We start from the raw sequence: 24,794 nt of genomic DNA on the forward strand, positions 1-24,794 counted from the left end.
AGGAATGCCATAACGGGTAAGAAAAAGACAGTATTTGGAATAGTTTTGGGCTTGCTAACAAATTTCAGTCAAACTTAAAACTCTTGAGAGAAGATTGGTTTTGCAGTTAAAACAAAGCTCGTGGTGCTTTTAGGGCTTTTTCTGGAAATAAGTAGGCCTTTCAGAAAATAATGTCATTATCAACAATGTCAGTGTCTCTACAGCACGGAACAGCTGGTGCTAAGAAGGTGATGTCCATGCTCCAAGTGGTTTGGGGTGTGTGCCCCAGTACATTTTAGAATAGCTCTAGCTTGGTCTCAGGAGCTGAAGGCCACCAAGTGGTGGCTGAAGTAGACCAGCAGACCCTGAGACTACATCAGGTTTGTGGCATGCTCAAAACAGACCATCACACACACACTGAGCCTGGTTGAGGTGCAAACCAAGTTATGAATATCAGTGGGGACGTACAGGAGATTCGCCTCAAAGTAATGGCCTGGATTCAAACTAAAATGCTGCTGTTCATACACTTTGGGACCTTTATTCCTAAAGAAGTAGAGGAGGTACATGCAAAAAAACCCCAAAAGTCAAAACAACAACCAACACCAGCAACACAAGCAGTTGCCTTTGATATAATGTTCACTGTATCCAGGAGACTGGACAGAACAGCTTTTCCCAGAAGGCAGGTAGGTGCCTTTGTGAAGTTGTTCTACCAAGGAACTGAAAGGTGCATTCATCTGGAACCATGCATGGGAGAATGTACAATGTAAGAAAGGAAAAAGTTCTTAAAGAAATTACTCCTCATTTGTGGAAATACTAAGCTTTACAGTCTGGTGCCTCCACATTAAGAAGACAGAGGCCTTCTCAGTCAGAATACCTGTACCACACACTCAACGTACCAGCACAATTCTTAGTCCCCATCCTCAATATCCAACCTTGGACCTGACTTTATGAATCCTTTTGATGTTGTCTTAATATTGGTATGTAAAGGAAGCTATCAGGGAGACTTAATTGTGCTTCTCAGATGTGGATGAGTGGTTTCCTAGCAGCACTATGGAACAAAATTATCAAGGAGAAAGGCCTTTTGTGAGAACAAGCAGCCCGAATGAAGATTTGACAAAATAATTGTATTCTGTGAAGCAAACACTTCTCATTAGTGGCACTTAAAAAAACCATAATTCTTAATGCTACTGAAAATGCCTCATCCTGTCTTCCTGATGCTTTGTGAAAGGTAAGCAAAGGGAAATGCAATCAATATTCCACGTTAACCTACGTAAAAACTAGGAGAAATTACAAATGTCATGTTGTTCAGATGCAGATCACAGTATCTTGAGTGCTAACATTAATGCTTCCTCACCCTGCTCTTCAGCCACATGTTTATCAAGGAGACTGAACATTCAAATACCTCTTTAAAACAAAAGAGTCTCATTATTTATCCATTTTCCTATGAGCTCCGTAACTGCAGATCATTCGTTAAAGGACTGGAAGATGCACAAAGAGAAACTTTCTCATGGCTTTTGAAACAACTGTGAAGTTTGGAAAATAAATATTGAGAAAATGACACCCTCGCTGGAGTCTAAAAATGACAATTTCTCTTCAGATTCTGATGCTAGAGCAGAAAGCCAAAGTTACTGGAAATGGCTTAGACTGTGAGGCATGGTGACAACACAATGAGGAACCACCTTGCAGCAAGTCTCCTTCCACCTTCTTCACAAACCATGGGTCACGAACTCATGGAATCATGACGGTTGGAAAGGACCTATAAAATCAACAAGTCCAACTGTCAACCCAACACCACCAAGCCAACTAAACCATGTCCTGAAGTGTTATATCCACACAACTCATTCAGAGACGGCCGTGGTCAACTCCGCTCCTCTTCCCACAGTTGTGACGGTCCAGCTTTCCAACAGCAACTGCATCATCCACTGCCAAACACCTTATTTCCATGCCAAATGTTTTAGCCAGCCTTCCAACCCCCCCGTACAGCCCTGGAAAGGGGGACAGGCAGGATCACAGCACCAGCAGCCCATGGTGGGCCACCAGAAAATGCTCCACGGAAGCGTTCAGAAGCGCTGATCTGATCTCAGGCACAACAACACCTCCCGTGCTCTTGCAAATAACTTTCTTATCTACCTCAAGCATATTTTTATGTGAAACTTTAATCAGAAAATTCAAAAAATCCTGAATGCAGAGAAAGCACCTTGCAGCTATTTTTACATTTGATGTGCTGCATTTCCTGCCCTTCCCGATTAACACTTCTCTGTGTTGGACAGTTCCTAAAAGTAACAGCTGATTTACCCACCATTTAGTTATTATCTGCTCAACTCTGCAAACACCAGGGCCTCTGATGATATGGAAACAACTCTTTGAAATAAATAACTGCAGCTTGTTAATTTTTTTTCAACACAAGTGATATAGCAACATTCACCTGCCCTGGTTGCACAGAAGGAAAAAGCATCTTATTCCTTCTTTTCCTTATTCTTCCCTAGTTTTTGAACCCCATTGCCACCACTTCCAGCTCCACCTGTTTAAAAGGCAACTAACTATGAGGATCTCATCAGTGCTGATCAATATCTCCATGGAGTGTCAGGAGGATGGGGCCAGACTCTGCTCAGGGGTACCCAGTGACAGGACAAGGGGCAATGGGCACAAACTGGAGCACAGGAGGTTGAACCTGAATATGAGAAAATCCTTCTTTACTCTGAGGGTCACAGAGCCCTGGAACAAGCTGCCCAGGGAGGTTGTGGAGTCTCCATCCCTGGAGACATTCCAACCCCACCTGGATGTGTTCCTGTGGGATCTGCTCTAGGGGATCCTGCTCTAGCAGGGCAGTTGGACTAGATGATCTCCAGAGGTGCCTTCCAGCTCCCACCACTCTGTGATTCTGTGAAAGACTCTGTGACCTGAAGAGAGTAGCTCAAAATCCTGAGGGCTCAGCAGAAAGGGAAATACCAAACACCAACACCACATATTTGCCATTTTGAGGGTATCTATGGTCCCCAGGTTGCTGGGGCCATTGGGCTAACATTGCAGATCTGCACATCAGAGGATTCACACCAGGCACAGAGTGTGCAAACACACAGATATTTGTGCATCAGGATGGAATGTGCCCACAGACATTTCCAGCCACTGTGGGCTCTAAAAACAAAGCAGCACCCACCATGGCCCACACATGCACAAAGAGAGTGGAATGAGCACATCATTAATGGGAAAGGATGGAGTGGCCGTGGTGAGAGGACAGAAACAGCAGGAGTTGGCTCTGCTGCTCACCAGCCAACCCTTATCTGAAGATTTCCCCTCTGGAAACCCTTTCGCCCCTAAAAACACACCTAAAGGGCAGCAGTTGTTCTGGATGCATCAGGATGGTTTCCTCTCACTCTCTCTCTTCTGATCCAGCTCAGTCTTTCTGTCCAGCCTCCTGCCTCCCTCTTCCTTTCACCCTCCCAGTAACCACCGTTAAATCACAGCAAATTAAAAACCTGGGCCCAAAGCACTTGAGAGCAAAGCACTTCTGACATGAGCTACTAGTTTCATCAGATAACGAATGAATGCTGTTCCACAGTCTCTCAACACATTTTCTAATTTCTTTTTCAGGCATCTGGATGACTTTAGTCTATCATTCATTATCTCAACAACAAACTATTTCTGGACAATCCTCATGCGAACCAGTCTGAAGTAACTTGCTCTCAATTTCCACACACAGAGAACAGCGACAAATATCAAAAGGCACTTTGTGATCCAATGATTAAACCTGAATGCTCAGAGTGGAATTATACATTTTCTCAGGCCAACACGGTCTCAATTTATTCATGCCTGCACTTCAAATTATCTTCACATGAAATGACTTTAAGAGTATCAGTGGTATTTAATCTTGCAGATAATGTTCTGAAATAAAGTGTCAGAGATGCACCTTTCCCTTTGTACCACTGCTGCTGCGCTGTCTGTTGTAATTTCATGTTCCAGCCACAACACCACCCTTTTCTCTAAGTAAGGCAGCCTCGTCCTCTCTGTGATATTTTCACCTTGGAGTGTCTACTGGGAGGTTCTTCTCATTCTCAAACCTCACCTACTTCCTCTTGCTTCAGGAAACAGGACATTCACGCTGCAGCTCCTGACTCTCATCTTCATAGAATCATAGAAAATGGTTTGGGTTGGAAGGGACCTTCAAGATCATCCAAATCCAACTCCCCTGCATGGGCAGGGACACCTCCCACCAGCCCAGGTTGCTCCAAGCCCCATCCAACCTGCCCTTCAACACTGCCAGGGATGGGGCAGCCACAGCTTCTCTGGGCAACCTGGGCCAGGCTCTCCCCACCCTCACAGCAAAGAATTTCTTCCTAATGTCTCAACTAAATCTCCTCTCTTCCAGTTTTAAGCCATTCCCCCTCATCCCATCCCTCCCTGCCCTTGCCCCAAGTCCCTCCCCAGCTTTTCTGGAGTCCCTTCAGGCACTGGAAGCTGCTCTAAGGTCTCCCTGGAGCCTTCATCCAAAAGGTCAATGCTACTTCCAGTAAACATATTAACTTCCATGTATTTTCTACTGGATTGAATCTACATTTGGAAAAAGCAACTCAAAGTCTTCAGTGTCCCCTCATTAATCACCTTTACTTATTTCTTCTGGGATACTTGCAAACTACCCACACTCATTTCTTGGAAGTACTGGTATTACTCTGACACCAGTGTTATTTCTGTTCAGTCTTTTCCATCACTGTGCCTAATGACATCACCAAAATATATTCCATCAAAGGAGCAAGAAGCACCTTCCCTGACATCTGCACATCACTTATCACAGCTGGATTCTGGTTTAGAACTGGTCTCCCCACCCTACACTAGAATATTCCCAGTAACTCAGAATCCTGTTGCAAGGTTCAAGGTCAAGATTTCAAATCTTAAATGGTCCTTTCCCAGCTTTGCTTGTATTTGTCCTTCAAGAAATATTTTTTGCCCAGTTTGTGAACTGGATCTTGCAGAGCTGAAAAATAGTCTTTGTGCCAAAGAGTCCCAAGGCAGTTTGGAAACTTCAAATGTAATTTTAAAAAGGATCACCTAATCCTGCACTGAAATCCAGACAACTCCTCAGTGAAATTTGGCCAAGCCTTTTACGAGGCAGACAATTATAACAATACACCTAAAACTAATTAATCAAATCTAATACAAGGTGGAATTTAGATAAGCACAAATTTGTCCAAGACATTGGGATTAACACTGCTTCTTTTCAAACCAGGGCTGTCAAACACTAAAACACACATTTTTCAGTGTAGTCACCTAAACTGTACAAAGGAGGGTAACAAAATCATCTTTATCTTCTGCAATGAAAGCCAAAGAATTTCATGAAGCAGTTTCTGCATCTTTGATGTGAAGAAACAAGGATTGTGGCTTGCTTGCAGGAAAAAAGAAGTGTATTATCAGGGTATAATTTCAGAGAAGACAGCAGAGGAATGAGTAAAAAGTGAAAAACATGAAAAGACTTCAGTGCAGAAAGATTTAAGGCATCACTTACGCTGACATGTTCCTCCATTAGTGGGGTCACCGTAGAAGCCTGAGATGCAAGTTTCACAGTGTTTGCCAGTTGTCAGGTTTTCACACTTCTCACAGATGCTTTCATTTACACACTTGCTGTGCCCATTGCACTGGCAGGCTGAAGAAAACAGAAAAGGATGATTTATTGGTGCTTAAATATAGCACTTCACATAGAGTCCCCGATGTCTGTGTTCTGCAGAGCCTGAATGAAACCATTTTGTGCACTTTCCAAAGAGGTTCCTGCAGTCTTGCAAGGAATACATGAACTCAAAGAGAAGTGAGTGCTGAAAACCTGAAATTTAAAGCAACTATCAGAAAATAGAACTCCAAAACATTAAATTCATATTCAACAGACAGGACTGGAAGCAGGTGATGGGACAGATTTACAAGGAGGAACCAGGAAGAAAGGGTTTAGCACAGTCCAAGTAATTTTATTCTACAGGTTTGGTGTCAAAGGCATTATTTCAGAATCAACCTTCAGAGAAAGAACTGCCTTGCTTTCAACATCCCTACAAAGAATAATTGAACAAAAGTTTTACAGCTCAGTAAAGGTTTGTCGTGAAAGGAAAAATTCCTCTTGACTAATGGACAGAATCATATGATAGAAGTATAGAATGGATAGAATGGTGAAGGTTGGAAGGGACCTTCAAGATCATCAGGTTCCAACCTCCCTGCATGGGCAGGGACAGCTCCCACCAGACCAGGCTGCACAAGCCTCATCCAACCTGGCCATGAACACTTCCAGTGATGGGGCAGCCACAACCTCCCTGGGCAACCTGTTCCAGCACCTTCCTACCCTCATGGTGAAGAATTTCTTCCCGATGTCTGACCTAAATCTCCCCTCTTTCAGTTTAAAACCATTACCCCTTGTCCTATCACTGCCCTCTCTGGTGAAAAGCCCCTCCCCAGCTTTCCTGGAGCCCCTTCAGGCACTGGAAGCTGCTCTCAGGTCTCCCTGGAGCCTTCTCTTCTCCAGGCTGAACACTCCAACTCTCCCAGTCTGTCTCCAGACCAGAGCAGCTCCAGCCCTCCCATCATCTTTGTGACCCTTATCTAGAAGATGTCTTCATACAGAAAATCTATGCAGCTGACTTGCAGATACCTGCACAACTCTTTCCATCTCAAAATGTGTTGTTTCTAGTTTGTCTTCCCAGCTTTTCTTCATTAACAGGAGGCAACACTTTCATCCCCCCAAGTCCCTCCTCTTGCATTTAACTGGCGCCACCGTTGAAACATTTGAATAACAAAACGTTGCTCATTTACCTGGACACTGAATAAAGGACCAATTATAGCTGTTCTCCACAGGACACATGGTGACATTAAGGACAGGCTCCAGGCTCTGTTTCCCAGTTGTGGATGGGGTTGGCATCTTGACTGGACCTCTGTAGGAGCCTTCAATGCACTTCCCTTTGCCAGTGTTGCTGGGATCAGTGCACCAGCCACATCCAGGCTGCTCCAAGCAGTGAGCACAGGTGCAGTAGCCTGAACAGTTTTCAGCTATTAAAAAGAAACACCAAACATTGTGGAATAAAGAATGATCAATAAATACATCATGGACTAAATCAGTGTCCCAAACCACAGGCAACAATGAAGGTGGAAACCCTTGTATATCTTTTCTGACCTTATGCACTTAACCTGCCCAATCTGTAAATATGCATTCTGGGTTTTTTTATTCATAAAACATTATAGTATATATTTTATATATTATATGCATGATATTAGTAATTTATGAATTTCATTATGATTTTCACAGTACAATATATGGGTATTTTCATTCCTACCTGCATATTTATTCTAGAACCTAAGAGAACCATTAACACAAAGGTTGAATATATCAGTGAGTGAATTTTGAAACACCTCAACACACAAAGTTTTCTTACCACTAAATGCCACTGGCTAAAACAAGAGGTGAATGTTCCAAACTACAAAGATCTCTGATTGATTTGCAATGGCTCAGATTATCAAAATCAGCCATCTGGAAGTGAAGGCTAAGAATCAATTTGTTTACTTGCTTTGAGTCTCTTCTCACCACGTTTTAATATCACACGCTACTATTTCAAGTCTTTATCCAAGCCAAAGAGCACAGAACACAAATACAGAACAGAATTCACCTTCTTAGGATGCTCAGATTGAATAAATTAAAAACATTGTGTAGGTCCTTGGTGCAGACTTGCTACCATGGATGTTTAAATTGACAATATTTGCCTTTATAGAAGAAAAAGTTGCAGAAAAGCATTGTTTTCCATTATTTCAGCCCACTCATCTCCTGCCTGATGCCTCCTCCACGTTTTAACCTCTGACAATATGTGAAGTCCACACTTTTATGTTTGAAAGTGACCTGACACTTGTTTCCTTCACTTCTTATTTTGCAACACTCTGAGCTACTCAAGTTTATTCTCATCAGCTTCCAAAACTTCCTGGAGCAACTGAGCAACTCAAGCTGCTCACCTTCCCTCCTGGGGAACAGTGGTCCTTCCCTCCCTCCCAAGAGCTCTGGCTTTCTTGTCTCCCCTGCTCACATTCAGCTCCTGAAGAATTTAACATGAATTAAACAAATCTCTAAAACTGTTTGATCACTTTTTCAATTTCTAGACTACTTCCCCACAGATTGAAAGCAGAAAGCAACATTCCAAAGCACCACCCATCTTTTGCAATTTGCTCAGATCTACCTAAAAGGGGGAGGAAAAAATAAATCATTTATTTAAAAGAAGTTAAAATTTCCTCCTGTGGTTGATACACAGACAATACTTCAGAATAAAACAGCCGTGTAAACCCTAATTGGGATTTGATATAAATCATTTAATATTAAATTACATGGCTCCATATATGAATAAAAGATACACAGAAGAGATACAAAAAAAAGCTAATCATATGAATTGTGTAATGATTGATTTGAAGGGCAGGAGTTTCAATAATGAAGTAAGTACTTTCCCCATAGGAAAAAAAGAAGTGGAGACTTCCTCATCTGACTTGAAAGCCTTCACTACCTGCCACTTAGTTTAATTGATAGTTCCTGTCACCAGGACCTAATGCTTCACATGACACAGGATGGAGCTGCACAAGTTCCTGGGGTCAGGCATTTCTCATTTTTGAAAAACCCCTGGGTAGCACAACCAGTGTGCAGAGCTTGATGACCTACAGAACCACAGCACATTCTGGCTGGAAAAGAAAGGCTGAGAGAGCTGGGCTGCTCAGCCTGGAGAAGAGGAAACTGAGGAGGTATCTCATAAATGCCTATAAATATTGGCAGCAGGGTGTCAAGAGGATGGGGCCAGTCCCTTTCCAGCAGCATCCAGTGACAGGACAAGGGGCAATGGGCACAAGCTGGAGCACAGGAGCTTTGAGTTAAACATAAGGAAAAACTTCCTTTACTGTGAGGGTAACAGAGCCCTGGCACAGGCTGCTCAGGAAGGTTGTGGAGTCTCCTTCTCTGGAGACATTCCAAACCTGTCTGGACGTGTTCCTATGTGACCTACTGTAGGGGTGATCCTGCTCTAGAAGGAGGGTTGAATGAGATGATCTCCAGAGGTCCCTTCCAACCTTGGTGACTCTATGACCTTTAAGATCATCCAATCCCACCTTTGAACCCTCGAAGCCCAACCTGCACTGGACAACGTCGGCAGATAGAAGCCTGCAGCCCACCCACCAAGCCACAAAACCATCACTCACGTGGACAGCTGCTCATGGTGTACCACTCCATGCACTGCCCGTAGGGGAAGGAGGCCACGTAGGCGTTGGAGTCCACGCACTGCTTCATGTTGCTGCACCACATGCACTCGGAGCTGCCGCTGGTGCACTCCCCGCAGGCGCTGCGCAGGGCACAGGGCGTGCGGCACTGCTTGGCACTGTGGTTGGCTGGGGGGACACACAAGGGTCAGCTTTCTGCCACACAGGGACAGGTAACAAGCCCCAGGAGACAAAGACAGAAGCCAAAAAGCCCTGTCTATTATTCAGGCTGTAAAACAGCTCAGTCTCCCAGGCCTGAAACACACAGTTTGCAGTGCAGTGATGCCGGCTGGAGGTATCTTGTGCCACGGGGAATGTGAGGAACACACTAAGCCCATTAAAATCATTCTTTTTATGTTTCCTTCATGAACACTAATGCTTTTTATGATAACCACCTTCAAAACAATTCAAACGGGCCTTCTGAATGTGCTCTTTGCCTCTCTGCAGGCCTGTTGATGCTCTCCTTAGTCATCCTCCCAACCAACATGTTGGGAAACCCCACGATTCATGTGAGCCCATTGGGGTGGGTTTTAAGTTACTTGATCAGTTTTACACATAAAACGAGCATTGAAAGCAGAACTAACTCAGCAGCTTCTGGTGGGAGCCAGTGCTTTATCATCTATTTCAAGTAATTATTCTCAGACCATAAAATATAAGCTAAAGCTTAAACTAATCCAGAGAGCTGCAAGTCAAAATAGACACAGTTTTGAGCTCAGGTTCCATTCTCCTGCTCCTGCACTTCCACAGAGAATGATTTAAAGTGGTGCAGTTTCTTCAGGAATTTCGTGTAATCAGCCAACTTTCTTCAAACTTCAAGAGGCACTAATTGCTATTCAGAAATAATCAGCTATAATGGAGAGTTAACACACGAAGCCATTTGAAAAGATAGGCAGTTCCAACAAAGCTGGAAGAGTTTTCCCAAAAGCAAATAGCTTCTTTTCCAAAGTTCTCCTATCTCTGAAGTGTCTTGCCCAATTAATTTCAAACTTTGATAAAATCCTCCTCTGGCTATGGAGCAAGAGAGGGGAGAAAGGGGAGCTAAGTTGCAAAGTAAGTTTTATTATCTTTATTTTTTTTTAAAGAGGAGATTGCTCCATACCATAATTAACCTAAATGTCACGTTCAGGTATGAAATTTGGAGAAAAATAATGAAACTACTATGTACTTCCAGCATTTTACAGTTAAGAGTAGAAATGGAGAGTTAATTTTTTATGTCTCCAATTCCTGTATGAAATAACTACAGATGACACTTCTTCAGAACTACTTTTATTTGGCAAAGTCATGATACGGGGAGTTTTAAATGCAATGAATGGGATCCTCTTTATTCTCTAGGAATCCTGGGGTGCATAAGGAAGAGTGTGGCCAGCAGGTCAAGGGAGGTCATTCTCCCTCTCTGCTCTGCCCTGGTTAGGCCACATCTGGAGAACTGGGACCAGTTCTGGGCTCCCCAGTTCAAGAGAGACAGAAACTGATGGAGAGAGTCCAGGGAGGGCAACAAAGCTGAATGGGGGATTGGAGCATCTCCCTGATGAGGAAAGGCTGAGAGCTGGGACTGTTCAGCCTGGAGAAGAGAAGGCTGAGGACAGACCTTATCAATGCCTACAGGTATCTCAGGGTGGGTGCAGGAGGATGGAGCCAGACTCTGCTCAGCAGTGCCCAGGGACAGGGCGAGGGGCAACGGGCACAAGCTGGAACATGGGAAGTGCCATGGAAATATGAGGGAAAACTTCTTTAGGGTGAGGGTGAGAGAGCCCTGGGACAGGCTGCCCAGGGAGGGTGTGGAGTCTCCTTCTCTGGAGATGTTCAAGACCCACCTGGATGCAGCCCTGGGTAATGTGCTCCGGGAGATCCTGCTTTAGCAGGGGAGCTGGACTAGATGATCTCTGGAGCTCCCTTCCAACCCTGACAATTCCATGAAATACAAATACTTCTGAGATGATCTGCTCCCCTTGAGAGACCCAAGTGAGATACTGTTACCTGGCCTTTCGCAGACGCTGCCATTGACTTCGTTGATGCACGTTGCTGCTTTCAGCCCCTGCTTGAAAGGCTCAGCTAAATAACCACAAAATCCAGCATCACTTGGTTCACTGGGAAGCCACTGGAGGAGGGTGTTGGTGAAGGGAGACATGTCTTCCCAGCACCAATAAGACACATTGATTTTCCTCAGTCCAACCCACGGAGTCAATGTTTTGGGCTAGAAATAAAGTAGAAATGGTAGATTAACACCCAGTTTTATTACCTTATGTATTAAGAGAAAATCCACATCACCATATAATGCTTACAACAACTTTGCCAGGTTAGATGTTACAAAAATGTAATGAGGGAAATACTTGTTTCTCAATGCTGAGTGAATTAAATGCCACAGAGTTAGAGAAATCCTTCAGAAAACAGCAATGATTTTTTTTTTTCCAGCTGCATTTCCAGTTATCTAAACCAGGAGGAGAACAAGTCAAACATTCACAATCTATGACTATGAAATTAAACTGCAAGTTGCTCTTAATATGCTTGTGACTCCAAATAAAAAGGTTAGACACAGGACAACAATTTCTGGAGCTCCACTTTGACATCAGGAAGAAAACTGGCAGTCCCCTGTACAATTTAACTGGTAGAATCCACCTCCTCTGCAGTCTGGCTGAAGAAGACCTCTGCTGTTGAAGGGGGTGTGTGGAGGGGTGGAGAGACAGAGGAAGTCAAATCTAAATTAGGATTGTTGGCAATAAAATTCTCACTTTGAAGAATCCACAGCACAACAATTGCTCTTGGCTATTTTTTAGCACACTTCATTTGGGGGAGAGGCTTTGTAACTATATTGGTACAAGATGTTATTTTACTGTTCAGATCTTCTCTCCATCACACCACTTTGGTGGCACAGCTGTCCCAGCAATCCCACTGCCTCCAGTCTCCCTTTTCCTATAGCAATCCCTTCCTGGCTGCCAGCCCTTTCTACAGTGACCTCTAGGAGCCAAGATGTGCCCTCAAGCCACAGCAGCTCTGCAGCCAGGACTTCAGCAAAGCTGCACAGCATCATTCTTTGTCAGGGCTTCAGCACCAACTACACAACCTGCCCAGAACACCTCCCTGCTTCTGCCAGGGACTGGGAAAAAAAAATAATGTATTTATTTCATTGGTGCACAAAGAGGGACAGATTCCAATTCACTTCTGCCTCCAACCAAAAAAGCACCTGCCATTAAATCAAACATAAATAACTCCAAATAAGCCAAGCAGCTCTACGGAGTAAGAAGCCAACATTTTAAACATCCACTTTCCTGAGCGGAATAAATAACTTGAAATGCTTTACATTAAACACCTCTGGTGCCCCAAAGGGACCTTTATTTCTAAAATACTGCATACAAGTCACGAGAGGACTCCTGCTGCAGTCATGTATCCCACAAGAGAAATGCCTGTATGATTTCATTATAGAAAGTGATACCTTTGAGGCACCGTGTATGTTTATATTTATCTTTCTCCATTTACATTCTCTACAATTTCAGCTCAAAAGCGCCCACGGGGGATGTTGAATTTCAAAAGAAAAATCAGTCCTTTTCAGTTAAGAGGCATGTCTGTTCTGTGCAGAGCACACAATACCACAGCAAGGACAATTCCACAGCCAGAGCTTAATTACTCAGGGGACATAAAAGAGAAGCACTCACCGAAGACTGCATCTTTTGCAGCTCCTTTAGAACAAATTCTACCTTCTTCTGGGTCGTGAGAGAAGCCAGGGAAGCACCATTGGATCTGCAGGACAGCTTGGCATGATCATAGGTCTCCTTTGCATTTGTAATTTTCAAGCAGGAGTTGCCAACCAAATGCCAGTTTGTTCCACAGGTATTTTCTGCAGGGTGAGGAGGGGAAGAAAGTAAAGCCAGAGATGCAAATGACCTTCACATTGTTCGAAGTAGTGAAAGAGCCCTTCCATCAAAATAAAACCTACAGCCCCAGAACAAATCAGCATGAGTTACTGGCATGCTCAGAAGTATGAGAAACTCAACATGAGCCAGCACCATGTGCTGGAAGCCCAGAACCCAACCATGTCCTGGGCTGCATCAAAAGGAGTGTGGGCAGCAGGGCCAGGGAGGGGATTCTGCCCCTTTATTCAGCTCTCATGAGACCTCACCTGGAGCATTGTGTCCAATTCTGGAGCCCCCAACAAAGGACATGGAGCTCCTAGAGAGAGACCAGGGGAAGCCACAGAGATGCTCAGAGGGCTGGAGCTCCAGGCTCTGCTCTGGAGACGGGCTGAGAGAGTTGGGGTGTTCAGCCTGGAGAAGAGAAGGCTCCAGGGAGACCTTAGAGCACCTTCCAGTGCCTGAAGGGGCTCCAGGAAAGCTGGGGAGGGACTTGGGACAAGGGGTCCAAAGCGACAAGTGAGAGGACAAGAGGTGATAGCTATAAACTGGAAGAGGGGAGACTGAGATGAGATGTGAGAAAGAAAGTATTCACCATGGGGGTGGTGGGACCCTGGACCAGGTTGCCCAGGGAAGCTGTGGCTGCCCCATCCCTGGCAGTGTTGAAGGGCAGGTTGGATGGGGCTTGGAGCAACCTGGGCGAGTGGGAGGGGTCCCCACCCATGCAGGGGGATTGGAACTGGATGATCTTTAAGGTCTCTTCCAACCCAAACCATCCTATGAGTCTATGGTAACACTGGAAGGAAGGAAAAGCTGCTTGTGGGAGCTCAAGTGTGACATCAGCCTCAGCCATCTGCAGGAGGTAGTCAAAGCAGTTAGGACAATGTTGAATAGTAAAATCATTGTAGAAGAAAGACCAAAGAAAAGCAAATTAGTATTTTGATGATGACTTAAGGCCATTTATTCAACCCGTGTTGTTAGGACACCTTTCAAGAGAAGAATCCTGCTGTGCTAATCCTGTCCCCAGCACCAAACTTCCAGGATTATTCCTTGTTTCATGCTGAGCACAGCCATGCCCGCTACTGAAGAACTCCTTACACTTTGTAGTTAATTATTGCTCTCACTCATAACTACCCTTCCAAAAAAACCTGATGGATATTTTCAGTGTGAATTTCTGCAGAGCTGATGTCTAGCTCCAACATCTTGGTTCAGGATTTAACTAACAGATTGAGAAGCTCTCAAGTGTCAAGTTTTCAGACGGGCTTGTTACACGTGTGATCCAGACACCCTCTTTCCTATGACAAATTAAACAACCAAGCACTTTATCTGTCTCATTAAAAGACATTTTGTCTTGTTCTTGTGGCTCTTCTCCAAAGTCTCTTCATCCTTCCACTCTTCTAGACTAGCAAACACCAGACCTGGCCACATCCAGAAGACTTTCCATGCCCATTAAAAGCTCCTCTGTTGCTTTTTACCCTTTCTCTATATCTTATTAACTGCAAATGTTGATCCCTGGAGATGCTACATTTCTCTTCCAGTCACTTGGAGAAAAAAGAAATGTTACTTACTGAAGGACTAATAATCAACTCCTGTGAGCTCCCACTGGAAACACTCTAGAAAGAGGATTTTCCTTATACACCTCAGGTTTTATTTGCCTAATTTGTCCAGTATGTGCCATTATATTTTTGCACAATTCTACTTTCTAAAATTAAATAGCATACATTATTAAATCTAATATCTTGCAGAAGCCTATTATATCAACAGTACTGCTTTCATCAAGTGAAAAGAGAGAGATGAAATACAGCCTAATAATTATACAAATGATCATACTCCTCTTCAGACCATTGGGACTGAAAAATATTCTATTAGACTTGGAATTTACTAGAAATGAAGCTGCACACCAAAGCATGATTTACTCCACTTAGCATTACTCTATTTTACTCCACTTAGTATTACTCTATTTTATTCCACTTAGCATTAAAAGCTACAGATTTGGGGGTAAAAAAAACCCAACAAAACAAACCAAAAAAAGCCCCACAACTTACAGATTGGGTGAATTTGGGTTTTCTTCTCCCACAAATACAACCAATACCCACCTGGCAAAGCAATGCACTCCTGATTCCTTGGCTCCCACTGACAGTTTTGATCCATGGCACAGCTTTTACAGCTTGTCTTTTTGTTACAGTGATAGGCAGGGTTATCCTTAGGACAATTCTCATATAGAGCAACAGGAACCTAAAAGAGATAGCACAGGTGAGGCTTTTTCCCATCCCATCCCATCAGTATTGGTTTAGAACAGCCCTGATTACCACACTAAACTCCACAGTTCAGCCCCACAAACCAACCTATATATTAAAAAGCTGTGACACTGGACATGCCCTACACTGTGTACTCAAGATACTCCCCCCAGCCACCCCCATCTGACACATTCTTCCTTACCAGAGCTTTTGCAAAAGGTTTTCTTTCTTCTAGTGGAAGGCTCTATGAACAGCAAAACCCAAACACCTATGTACTTTTTAATTAATCATCCCCCCTCTTCCCTTGCACTCTCCCCTTAGATGGAGAACCCCATGAAAAACTTCAAGCACATTAACAGTTTAGACCTAGACAAACCCTGGAAATCATGAAACAACAAGGGTGAAAACACTGACAGATGAAGGCATTGGGACATCAGCTATTCCAAAGGCCAAATTTAAACTACAGAAGGATTAGAGAGACTTTACCTGTTCCTCTGTGCAGTTGTTGTGCATTGAGACACACTGGTCAGTGCACCACTGGCAGCTGTTTGTGTTTGCTGTACAGCTATGGCAGTCTGTAATCTGATCACATTTCTCATTGTCTACAACTATTAAAGAAAAAAACCTGCATGACCAAAAACAGGCATTTCCTGACAGAGCTCTAAGAACTTGATTATATCTAGCAAAAGATACAACCCAACAGTAGTGCCTTGTAGGTTTCCCCGTTATCAACTAAAATCAGATACTTCCCTGGGATTGAACTGGCAGCAAATTGCATTCATTTGCAGCAGCAATCATTTCTAGTGCCCAGGGATTCATAAAACACACCACCAGAAAATGCAGCAAGACATGGAAGAGCATGAACTCAGACCAGGCATGCATGTTCAGTCACTGCCTGGGCAAACGGTGCCACAGGACACTTCCCAAGGGCAGGGAAAATCCCACCACTGGCCTGGTTTGCTGCCAACCTGCCTTTCCTTTACCTGCAGCATTTCCATGCTAAGCTTGAACCTTCCACTTCATCTTTCCAATTGCTTCTTGTCTGTGTTTTGTGAGAATTTATTGTACACCGAGAGCCCGTTAAAGCAATGTCCCTTTACATCAGTTTCTTTTAAATAATTAAATGCTGCCATCTATTACAGAATCAAGGTTCACATAACTCAATTCAGAGCCAAGAATGCATCAGGATAAAGTGTTGAAAAGTTGTTTTAAAATTATCATAAGGGAGAAAACACAGGAATCAGACCTTCAAACAAACGTGTTGTTTTATAAGCCATTATATATAGTGCTGGAGGAGGAGAAATAAAGTAACTTTTCTTAAAACTCTCTTCCTGATATTCCTAAACACAAGCATAAGGCTGCAGGACCCAGATCCCCCTCTTCTTTGCCCTGTGGTGCTCATCAGCAAAGTGCTGGTTCTCACAAGGTCAGTTCTTGGAGCCAACATCTACAGAGCAATGGCCCACGCCTGATTCCTGACTGATGATGTCTGTTTGGGATAGGAAATTAAGTACAAGCAGCTCAATAGATGGTGGGTGAGACACTGGAATCAGTTGCCCAAGGAGGTTGTAGAATCCCCATCCCTGGAAGTGTTCAAGACCAGGCTGGATGGGGCTTGGAGCAACCTGGTCTAGCAGGAGGTGTCCCTGCTCAGGAAGGGGGATTGGATCTAGATTATCTTTAAGGTCCCTTCAACCCAAACCACTTCGTGATTCTATGATAGGAAAAAAAAAATCTCATGAGCAAGCAGCTTCAGGAGAAGGAGAGGTGGAAACATCTCCAGGCCACTGCAGCCACTTGGTCAGAGGAAGGTCTCCCAGGGCACATAGGAAAACAGACCTACAGCCCTCCCATCTGAAACCTGATGGCATACAACTGAGACAAGACACAACCTGGCAAGGAAAAAGACCCTAGGGGCCCCTTTTGGAATTGGAAAGAGAAAGGAGGGGACACATACCTGGCTTGGGAGGACAGTCTTCAAAGACTTTATGCTGCTGCTCTTGTGTTGCCATTTCCCAGGGGAGGCAGCGAGGAGGGCTGGCAGCCCACACGCACCGAACGCCTGGCCCTGCTTGCCAGCAGGCTGCTTCGTTGTCAAAAGCTTCACATCTCTCAGGTGTGTACTTCAGTATGTCACTCAGGAGGAGGCTGTTGAAGCCTCCAAAGATATACATGGTGCTAGACAAAAATGTAAGTTAAGAGATAAATGTTTGTGCCCGTGTCTATAGCGCGTGCGCTGCTGCACGTCAGTGGGACTGAAGGCTTGAGCAAGGTGTTTTATTACATCCCAGTGTTTCTAGAGCTCAATAAACAGCTCCTGGTTAAGGAAGGCACTAAAGAAAAGGTCAATCAAGTTCCACTGTTTTGGGGAAGGCAGAGAATCTCAACACATGGGTGCTCACAGGTGCTGAGATGGAGACAAGCCATTCCAAAGCCATGGAATGACCTTCCCCTTCAGTCAAAACTCTGGGAGACACCTGATCAATGTGCCTAAACATGAAAGGCTGCAGAACTGTGGGATCTTCCTGTGAAGAACAGTCACAAGAGAGAGAGGAAGGCTAAATCTCAGGAGCATGGTATCACAGCATTAAACCAGCATTCAGGGACTGTGACCAAACAATTCAGTGTTGTCACATCTTGCTACTCAGCTGTGACAAAACTGCAGTTGTTTTCATGGGTCTGAGCAAAGAGAGTTATTGTGGCAACCAAAAAAAACAAACAAACCCAAACCAAAGTAATATTTCAGAGGGAAGCAGGGAAGGTGTTTTTTTAATCCTTCTTTAGAACCACAACTGCTTCAGGCAAAACATCACATTTCACCAGTTACCCACAGAACCCTGTGCATCATGTTTGTAAATGCACATTTAATAAGGCAGTGGAGTCCATGCAATTGAATAAGATTTTTGGTTGAATAACAAGTGATTTTAATATGATTTTCATCCTAGTTGAGGAAAGAACTAAAGCATAGGCTGAATTGTCCTTCCTGGGAGCAAACACAGAGCTGGTACCCACTATCCACTGAAACAAAGAGAGCGAGATTTTAGAGACACAAAGACTATCTAGAAGCACACTTTCCTTTTCAAGGCAGAGAGAGTTATCTGCCTGGCTTAAACTGAGCTTTAAATAATACTACTGATTTACAGAAGGTATCCTCAAAGGATAAAGGAATCAGAATGAAAGTGTCCTAAGACACTTTGACACCTTGTCAAACTCAGTTCCACAGACTCAAATCGAGTAACAGAGTTCACCTGAGGGCACGGATGTTACTACAGAGATATAATGTTTGACTGCAGAAAACTCACCTATGGTTTCACCTACATTCTGTACATCACATGAATGGTAAAGAACCACCACACAGGATAAGCTACATAAACTGAAACATGGACAGATTTAGAAGCCACGGGGCAGAGTATGAATTGGGGAGAAAAGTTGTCAGTGCAGCTAAATAAGGAACAGGAACATGAAATAAATGAAAACATGATGCAATTAAATAGAAATATATAACCACATAAGAAAAAGTAACAGAAATATGAAAGATATCAAATTTTTGGAAGAGCTCAGTGAGCTGAGAGAGCTCAGTCCAGTGAAGAAAGGCTGACAGGAACAGGTAGATACTGAAGATTTTACAAAAGGCAAGAGCTAAGAACTTGGAGAACTTTGCAATAGATCCTCAACCCTCTGGTCTCAGTGCCACTGGTCTCCATGTATCAACAGACACATGCATTGATACCCACAGGTGTCTGAGGTCACTGAGCCATGAAAAATGCCAAGATCCCCACCTTGTTTGTAGCCTTACCTGTTGTACAGCACGGCAGAATGTCCAAACCTGTTCACGTCGTGATGGAGACCCGGGCGAGGAAGGACAGACCAGCGATCACAAGCTAGGAGGAAGGACAGCTCATTTCGGAGAAGTTCCTCAGTATCAGGAATGACTCAACTTATGTTAGCACATTTCTTCCTGAAAGATCCCAAAGTCCTTTAACAACCACGGAGAGACCCATTCCTCCCACCACCAAAATGAGTGACACAGGACAAGTTTACAAACGAGCTGCCCCGTCTTCTTCGGCAAGATTCAGGACTTAGTCCTCCACCCAGCTGCCATGGTAGGACAAAAAGGGAAAGGAAGGATGGAATGGCTCTGCTCCATCACTTCAACACTTCTGAAGTACTAATTTTGGGGCAATCAGGTGTCCTTAAGCAGTGGTGGCTTGAGTTGCTTTTCCTCCTTTACTAGTGGAATTTTTCACTGCGTAACAAGTTCAGGTTTTATCTGTTTCTATGTGAATTATTTGCAGTTTTGCCACAAACCAGTATCACTAAAACAGACTTATCTTTTCTTTTCCTTCTCCCCCTTGCAATAATGTTCCTAGAGGGCAGATATCCATGTTTTTAAAAATATTTTTCATTCATCATAGCTTAAGGATTTGTGGTTGTTTTTCTCTTTTAATATAATGTGAGATTATTCCATCTTTTTCTACTAGCATAACATTTATAAGTTCTGCTTCATTTTTTACTTGGTTTCTCAGGTAATTTCCTCCTTCAGGCAGCATGAAAAAAAAACAACCTAAGCAACACAAAACCCATAGAGTAATCAAAGGAACAAAAGCAGGAAAAGTCAGTGCAATTTATATAACTTAAACTTTGCAAAGTGAATGGGATCACCTTGGGGCCAGGCCCAGAGGCATTTGTATGCAATTTATGCAATTAAGACCAAAAAAATCCATTTGCTGTAGAGATCTTGTAGGGCTCTTGGAGTTAATCCAGAGGAGGCCACAAAGATGCTCAGAGGGCTGGAGCAGCTCTGCTCTGGAGCCAGGCTGGGAGAGTTGGGGTGTTCAGCCTGGAGAAGAGAAGGCTCCAGGGAGACCTTAGAGCACCTTCCAGTGCCTGAAGGGGCTCCAGGAAAGCTGGGGAGGGGCTTGGGACAAGGGCAGGGAGGGGTGGGCTGAGGGGGGATGGATTAAAACTGGAAGAGGGGAGGTTTAGGTGAGACATTAGGAAGAAATTCTTGGCTGTGAGGGTGGTGAGACCCTGGCCCAGGTTGCCCAGAGAAGCTGTGGCTGCCCCATCCCTGGCAGTGTTGAAGGGCAGGTTGGATGGGGCTTGGAGCAGCCTGGGCTGGTGGGAGGTGTCCATGCCCATGCAGGGGGTTGGAAAAGGATGAGTTTTAAGGTCCCTTCAACCCAAACCATTCTGTGATTTTATGATGATCTACAGAGACCTCAAATAACTATAGATTCCTTAAGTTGAAACTTAAGATGGACTGAGCCCCTTAAAAAATGGCCACAAACCCAAACCACTATGTAAATGAACTGAGAGGGAAAAGAAAAACAACCTTATTAGTTCTTTACCAAATTTAACTGGAGAATTGCTGGGCAAGGCAACTATTTCTGACCTCTGCTCCAGCAGCAATTTGTTTTCAAGGGTGCTGATAAACCAAAGACATAGGACCCACTTGGTTAGATGTACTACTTTGATATCTTGTGATAGTGAAGTTTATTTTTAAATGTATTTTGCTTGATTTTCAACGAATTTAACCTAGCCCAGCATCACTCCTGAGGGGAGCATGAATAGTTCCAATTTTTAACAGGAGACTTCAGCAAAATTGGAAAGCAATTTGCAATTTTTAATCCAGCAAAAGTTGTGAGTTATGTGAGGCCAAGAAATATATTTTTCTAGATTAATAGAAGGCCAGGAATGTTTTGCTTTCTCAACTTCTTTCCAATCTTGAACTGAAAATCAAGTATAGGAAAAAGTGAATGATTCTGAAAACACAAAGAGTCTTCTCCTTCCTGACTTATGAGCTAAGCCAAACCTAAAACTTACAACGCACAGGAATGATTAAATACACTATTCAAACAGAACACATATGCTATGAAAACATCCAGACTCTAGGTTTGTCATCAGAACTCAATTTCTGATGGGTGAAAGAGTTTTAATTTCTCTCCTGGGGGGAGAAAAGGTCATGATGTGAGTGTAGTCTTTACATAAACATTTCACACTGATTGACAAAAAAACACAACTATCCTAAAAACTTAAAATGAAATTAGAAATGAAGCAGAAAGGTTACTTAAACCACAGCAACTGCATCCTGTGAAGTTCTATTCTTGGTTTATGTACACCCCTTATGCAAGGGATGTGCCTGAAACCACCCAAAACTGAGCATTACCTGGACAATTTGGACTGAATAAGCCCTAACCTGGCCAAATGGAGGATAAAAGCATAAGAAGCATTAATGCATTCTCAGATTCACCTCATCTGCTAAACCCCCAGAGCATCTCAGCACACATCTCAGAGACACCTGTCTGTACCCTAGACACAAAAAAAGATGAAATGTCCTCACAACACTCAGTGCAGGTGGGCTGATTACTCTGAAAATTCAGGAGGGAAAACCAGACAATTTTGACGAGATAATCCAAACTACTGACTGAACTAATGAATTTTAATGGCAAAGGTTAATGACGTTTTTAAGCCTTTATATTAGACTGCATTTTAACATCAGTTTTCTTCAGTCTTCCCAGCATCACTGGGAAGATACTACCTTCATCAACAAGATGTTCAAAATGAGCAAATTAGCCAAATACTCCCAATTTTTATGGTATGCTAAGATAGCCAATTATGAAGCTGCTCCTCCAAAGGCAACCAGTATCCCAGACTGGTTTGAGTTGGAAGGGACCTTCAACATCATGTCATTCCACACCCTCTGCATGGGCAGGGACACCTCCCACCAGCCCAGGCTGCTCCAAGCCCCATCCAACCTGCCCTTCAACACTGCCAGGGATGGGGCAGCCACAGCTTCCCTGGGCAACCTGGGCCAGGGTCTCACCACCCTCACAGCAAAGAATTTCTCCCTAACAGGATCAACACATTTACCACAGAGATTGTGCAGGAAGAACCACCAAGGAGGTGATTTGGATGTGACACTAACCAGCACCCTTATGTATTCCTGGGTAGTGTTCCTGGTCCAATGCCACTAAGGGGATAAGGCAAATCATGCAAAGAAAGGTGCTCTGCCATGAAGAGAAAAATACAGGTTGGTGGTTTTTTTTCCCCCCTGAAAAAGAGCTGTTCTTTCCAGCCTGAGTGTCTCTGCCCTAAGGAATGAGGGTACCCAAGAGCACCACAACACTTCTCATCCCTGCCATGTGAAATGCTGTCAGTGCAAGCTTTAATTCTCAGTGCAAAACTGGTAAAGAATGGACAAGCTGACTACAACACTTACTTCAGGAGACAGGAACCTGCCTATTAACTAAACTGAATCCAAATAAACATCATTACTGGCACGTTTTGTCAAATTAATGCAATTTGTGTTTTACACCTATAAGATTGTTCAATGGGTCAGAGAAGACAGCAAAAGACAGCAAGAAAAATCTATTACTATTGCTATATCAAATTTTTCAAAAAATATTCTGTCTGTGACTGTTGAAATACCTCCTCGAGAAGAAACTCAAAGCTAGCTAAGAGCACACAATACATTCCCCATGGACAGGACTGGAAATCAGAGGAAGCAGAAGGGAAGGATCCCTGTAACAGACAACAGCACAATGGCACAAGGATGTCCAACCCTGCTGCTGAAAGCAAATCCATTTGCTTGCACGTTCCTTTCACAAACCAGGAGTGACATCTCAGTGGACAGTCACTCCAGAGACTCAGGTTGACATGATTATTTCAATCCAAAGAGCCCACATTTAAGGAATTCTGAGAGCAGAGGGCAGAATGCAATCTGAGTACGGAACCGTGTTTTTCTCCAGCGTATTTGGATGAGACTGCACCTTCTTTTGTATAGTTTCTTTTCCTCTCTTTTTTTTCTACTGAAATGCACAGCCCAGGCTGCTCCAAGCCCCATCCAACCTGCCCTTCAACACTGCCAGGGATGGGGCAGCCACAGCTTCCCTGGGCAACCTGGGCCAGGGTCTCACCACCCTCACAGCAAAGAATTTCTCCCTAACAGGATCAACACATTTACCACAGAGATTGTGCAGGAAGAACCACCAAGGAGGTGATTTGGATGTGACACTAACCAGCACCCTTATGTATTCCTGGGTAGTGTTCCTGGTCCAATGCCACTAAGGGGATAAGGCAAATCATGCAAAGAAAGGTGCTCTGCCATGAAGAGAAAAATACAGGTTGGTGGTTTTTTTTCCCCCCTGAAAAAGAGCTGTTCTTTCCAGCCTGAGTGTCTCTGCCCTAAGGAATGAGGGTACCCAAGAGCACCACAACACTTCTCATCCCTGCCATGTGAAATGCTGTCAGTGCAAGCTTTAATTCTCAGTGCAAAACTGGTAAAGAATGGACAAGCTGACTACAACACTTACTTCAGGAGACAGGAACCTGCCTATTAACTAAACTGAATCCAAATAAACATCATTACTGGCACGTTTTGTCAAATTAATGCAATTTGTGTTTTACACCTATAAGATTGTTCAATGGGTCAGAGAAGACAGCAAAAGACAGCAAGAAAAATCTATTACTATTGCTATATCAAATTTTTCAAAAAATATTCTGTCTGTGACTGTTGAAATACCTCCTCGAGAAGAAACTCAAAGCTAGCTAAGAGCACACAATACATTCCCCATGGACAGGACTGGAAATCAGAGGAAGCAGAAGGGAAGGATCCCTGTAACAGACAACAGCACAATGGCACAAGGATGTCCAACCCTGCTGCTGAAAGCAAATCCATTTGCTTGCACGTTCCTTTCACAAACCAGGAGTGACATCTCAGTGGACAGTCACTCCAGAGACTCAGGTTGACATGATTATTTCAATCCAAAGAGCCCACATTTAAGGAATTCTGAGAGCAGAGGGCAGAATGCAATCTGAGTACGGAACCGTGTTTTTCTCCAGCGTATTTGGATGAGACTGCACCTTCTTTTGTATAGTTTCTTTTCCTCTCTTTTTTTTCTACTGAAATGCACAATCTCTGGACTTCAAACTCATAAGTAAATGCTGCCCTCTTGTGGCTATTCTAGCAAAACCCAATCCTTCCCGATAAAACCCAATAGTGCTCCGAGGGGTATTTATGCTTATAAAGCAGACACACCAACAGCCACTGCAAACAGCAGAGCCCAAGAACTCGGGCAGCTTGCAGTTCAAACAAGAGCATGCAAAGTCCAAGTTCAGCTTCAGCAGGGGTCTCTCCTTCTAGCTGTCCTATCAGCCTGCATTTTTGAGAAATCCTGGATTAAACCACACTGGAAATGGCAGGAGGGCTTTATGGCTGAAGCTGCTACCCCAACACGCCTTCTGTTTAAGCAATAATTTGCAATACCCGAGGTTGTGCATCAAGTGTTGACCAAACAACTGCTGCTGTGTTTGCCTAGGAATCACTGCACCAGCTCATTTACTTGGTAATGTGCAGCAAACTAAATGAGCCTCTCCTGATTACACATTCTTCTGCAGTGTGCTCAGGAGCACTGGGTGTCATGTCCTCAGCATGTCAATGAATCTTCTCGTAGACGGCTCTTTCTGAACATCCAAGATTTCTGGTCAG

The 24,794-nt window shown here is 43.8% G+C and overlaps 1 protein-coding gene across 1 annotated transcript in view; it reads right to left on the minus strand.

The window, feature by feature from the left end:
- ATRN (attractin) overlaps positions 1-24,794 on the minus strand; it is a 136,683-nt gene that overhangs the window by 75,345 nt on the left and 36,544 nt on the right. Inside the window, exons 11-19 of the mRNA XM_010002327.1 lie at positions 19,101-19,185; positions 17,262-17,482; positions 15,791-15,912; positions 15,164-15,302; positions 12,873-13,054; positions 11,200-11,416; positions 9,166-9,351; positions 6,760-6,993; positions 5,477-5,614 (exon numbers count right to left, since the gene is read on the minus strand). Coding sequence (XP_010000629.1) covers positions 5,477-5,614; positions 6,760-6,993; positions 9,166-9,351; positions 11,200-11,416; positions 12,873-13,054; positions 15,164-15,302; positions 15,791-15,912; positions 17,262-17,482; positions 19,101-19,185 — 1,524 coding nt within the window. The remainder of the gene's footprint in view (positions 1-5,476; positions 5,615-6,759; positions 6,994-9,165; positions 9,352-11,199; positions 11,417-12,872; positions 13,055-15,163; positions 15,303-15,790; positions 15,913-17,261; positions 17,483-19,100; positions 19,186-24,794) is intronic.

Source organism: Chaetura pelagica, unplaced genomic scaffold, assembly GCF_000747805.2.
Source record: "Chaetura pelagica isolate M959 unplaced genomic scaffold, ChaPel_1.0 scaffold347, whole genome shotgun sequence".
In the NCBI taxonomy this organism is placed as follows: Eukaryota; Metazoa; Chordata; class Aves; order Apodiformes; family Apodidae; genus Chaetura; species Chaetura pelagica.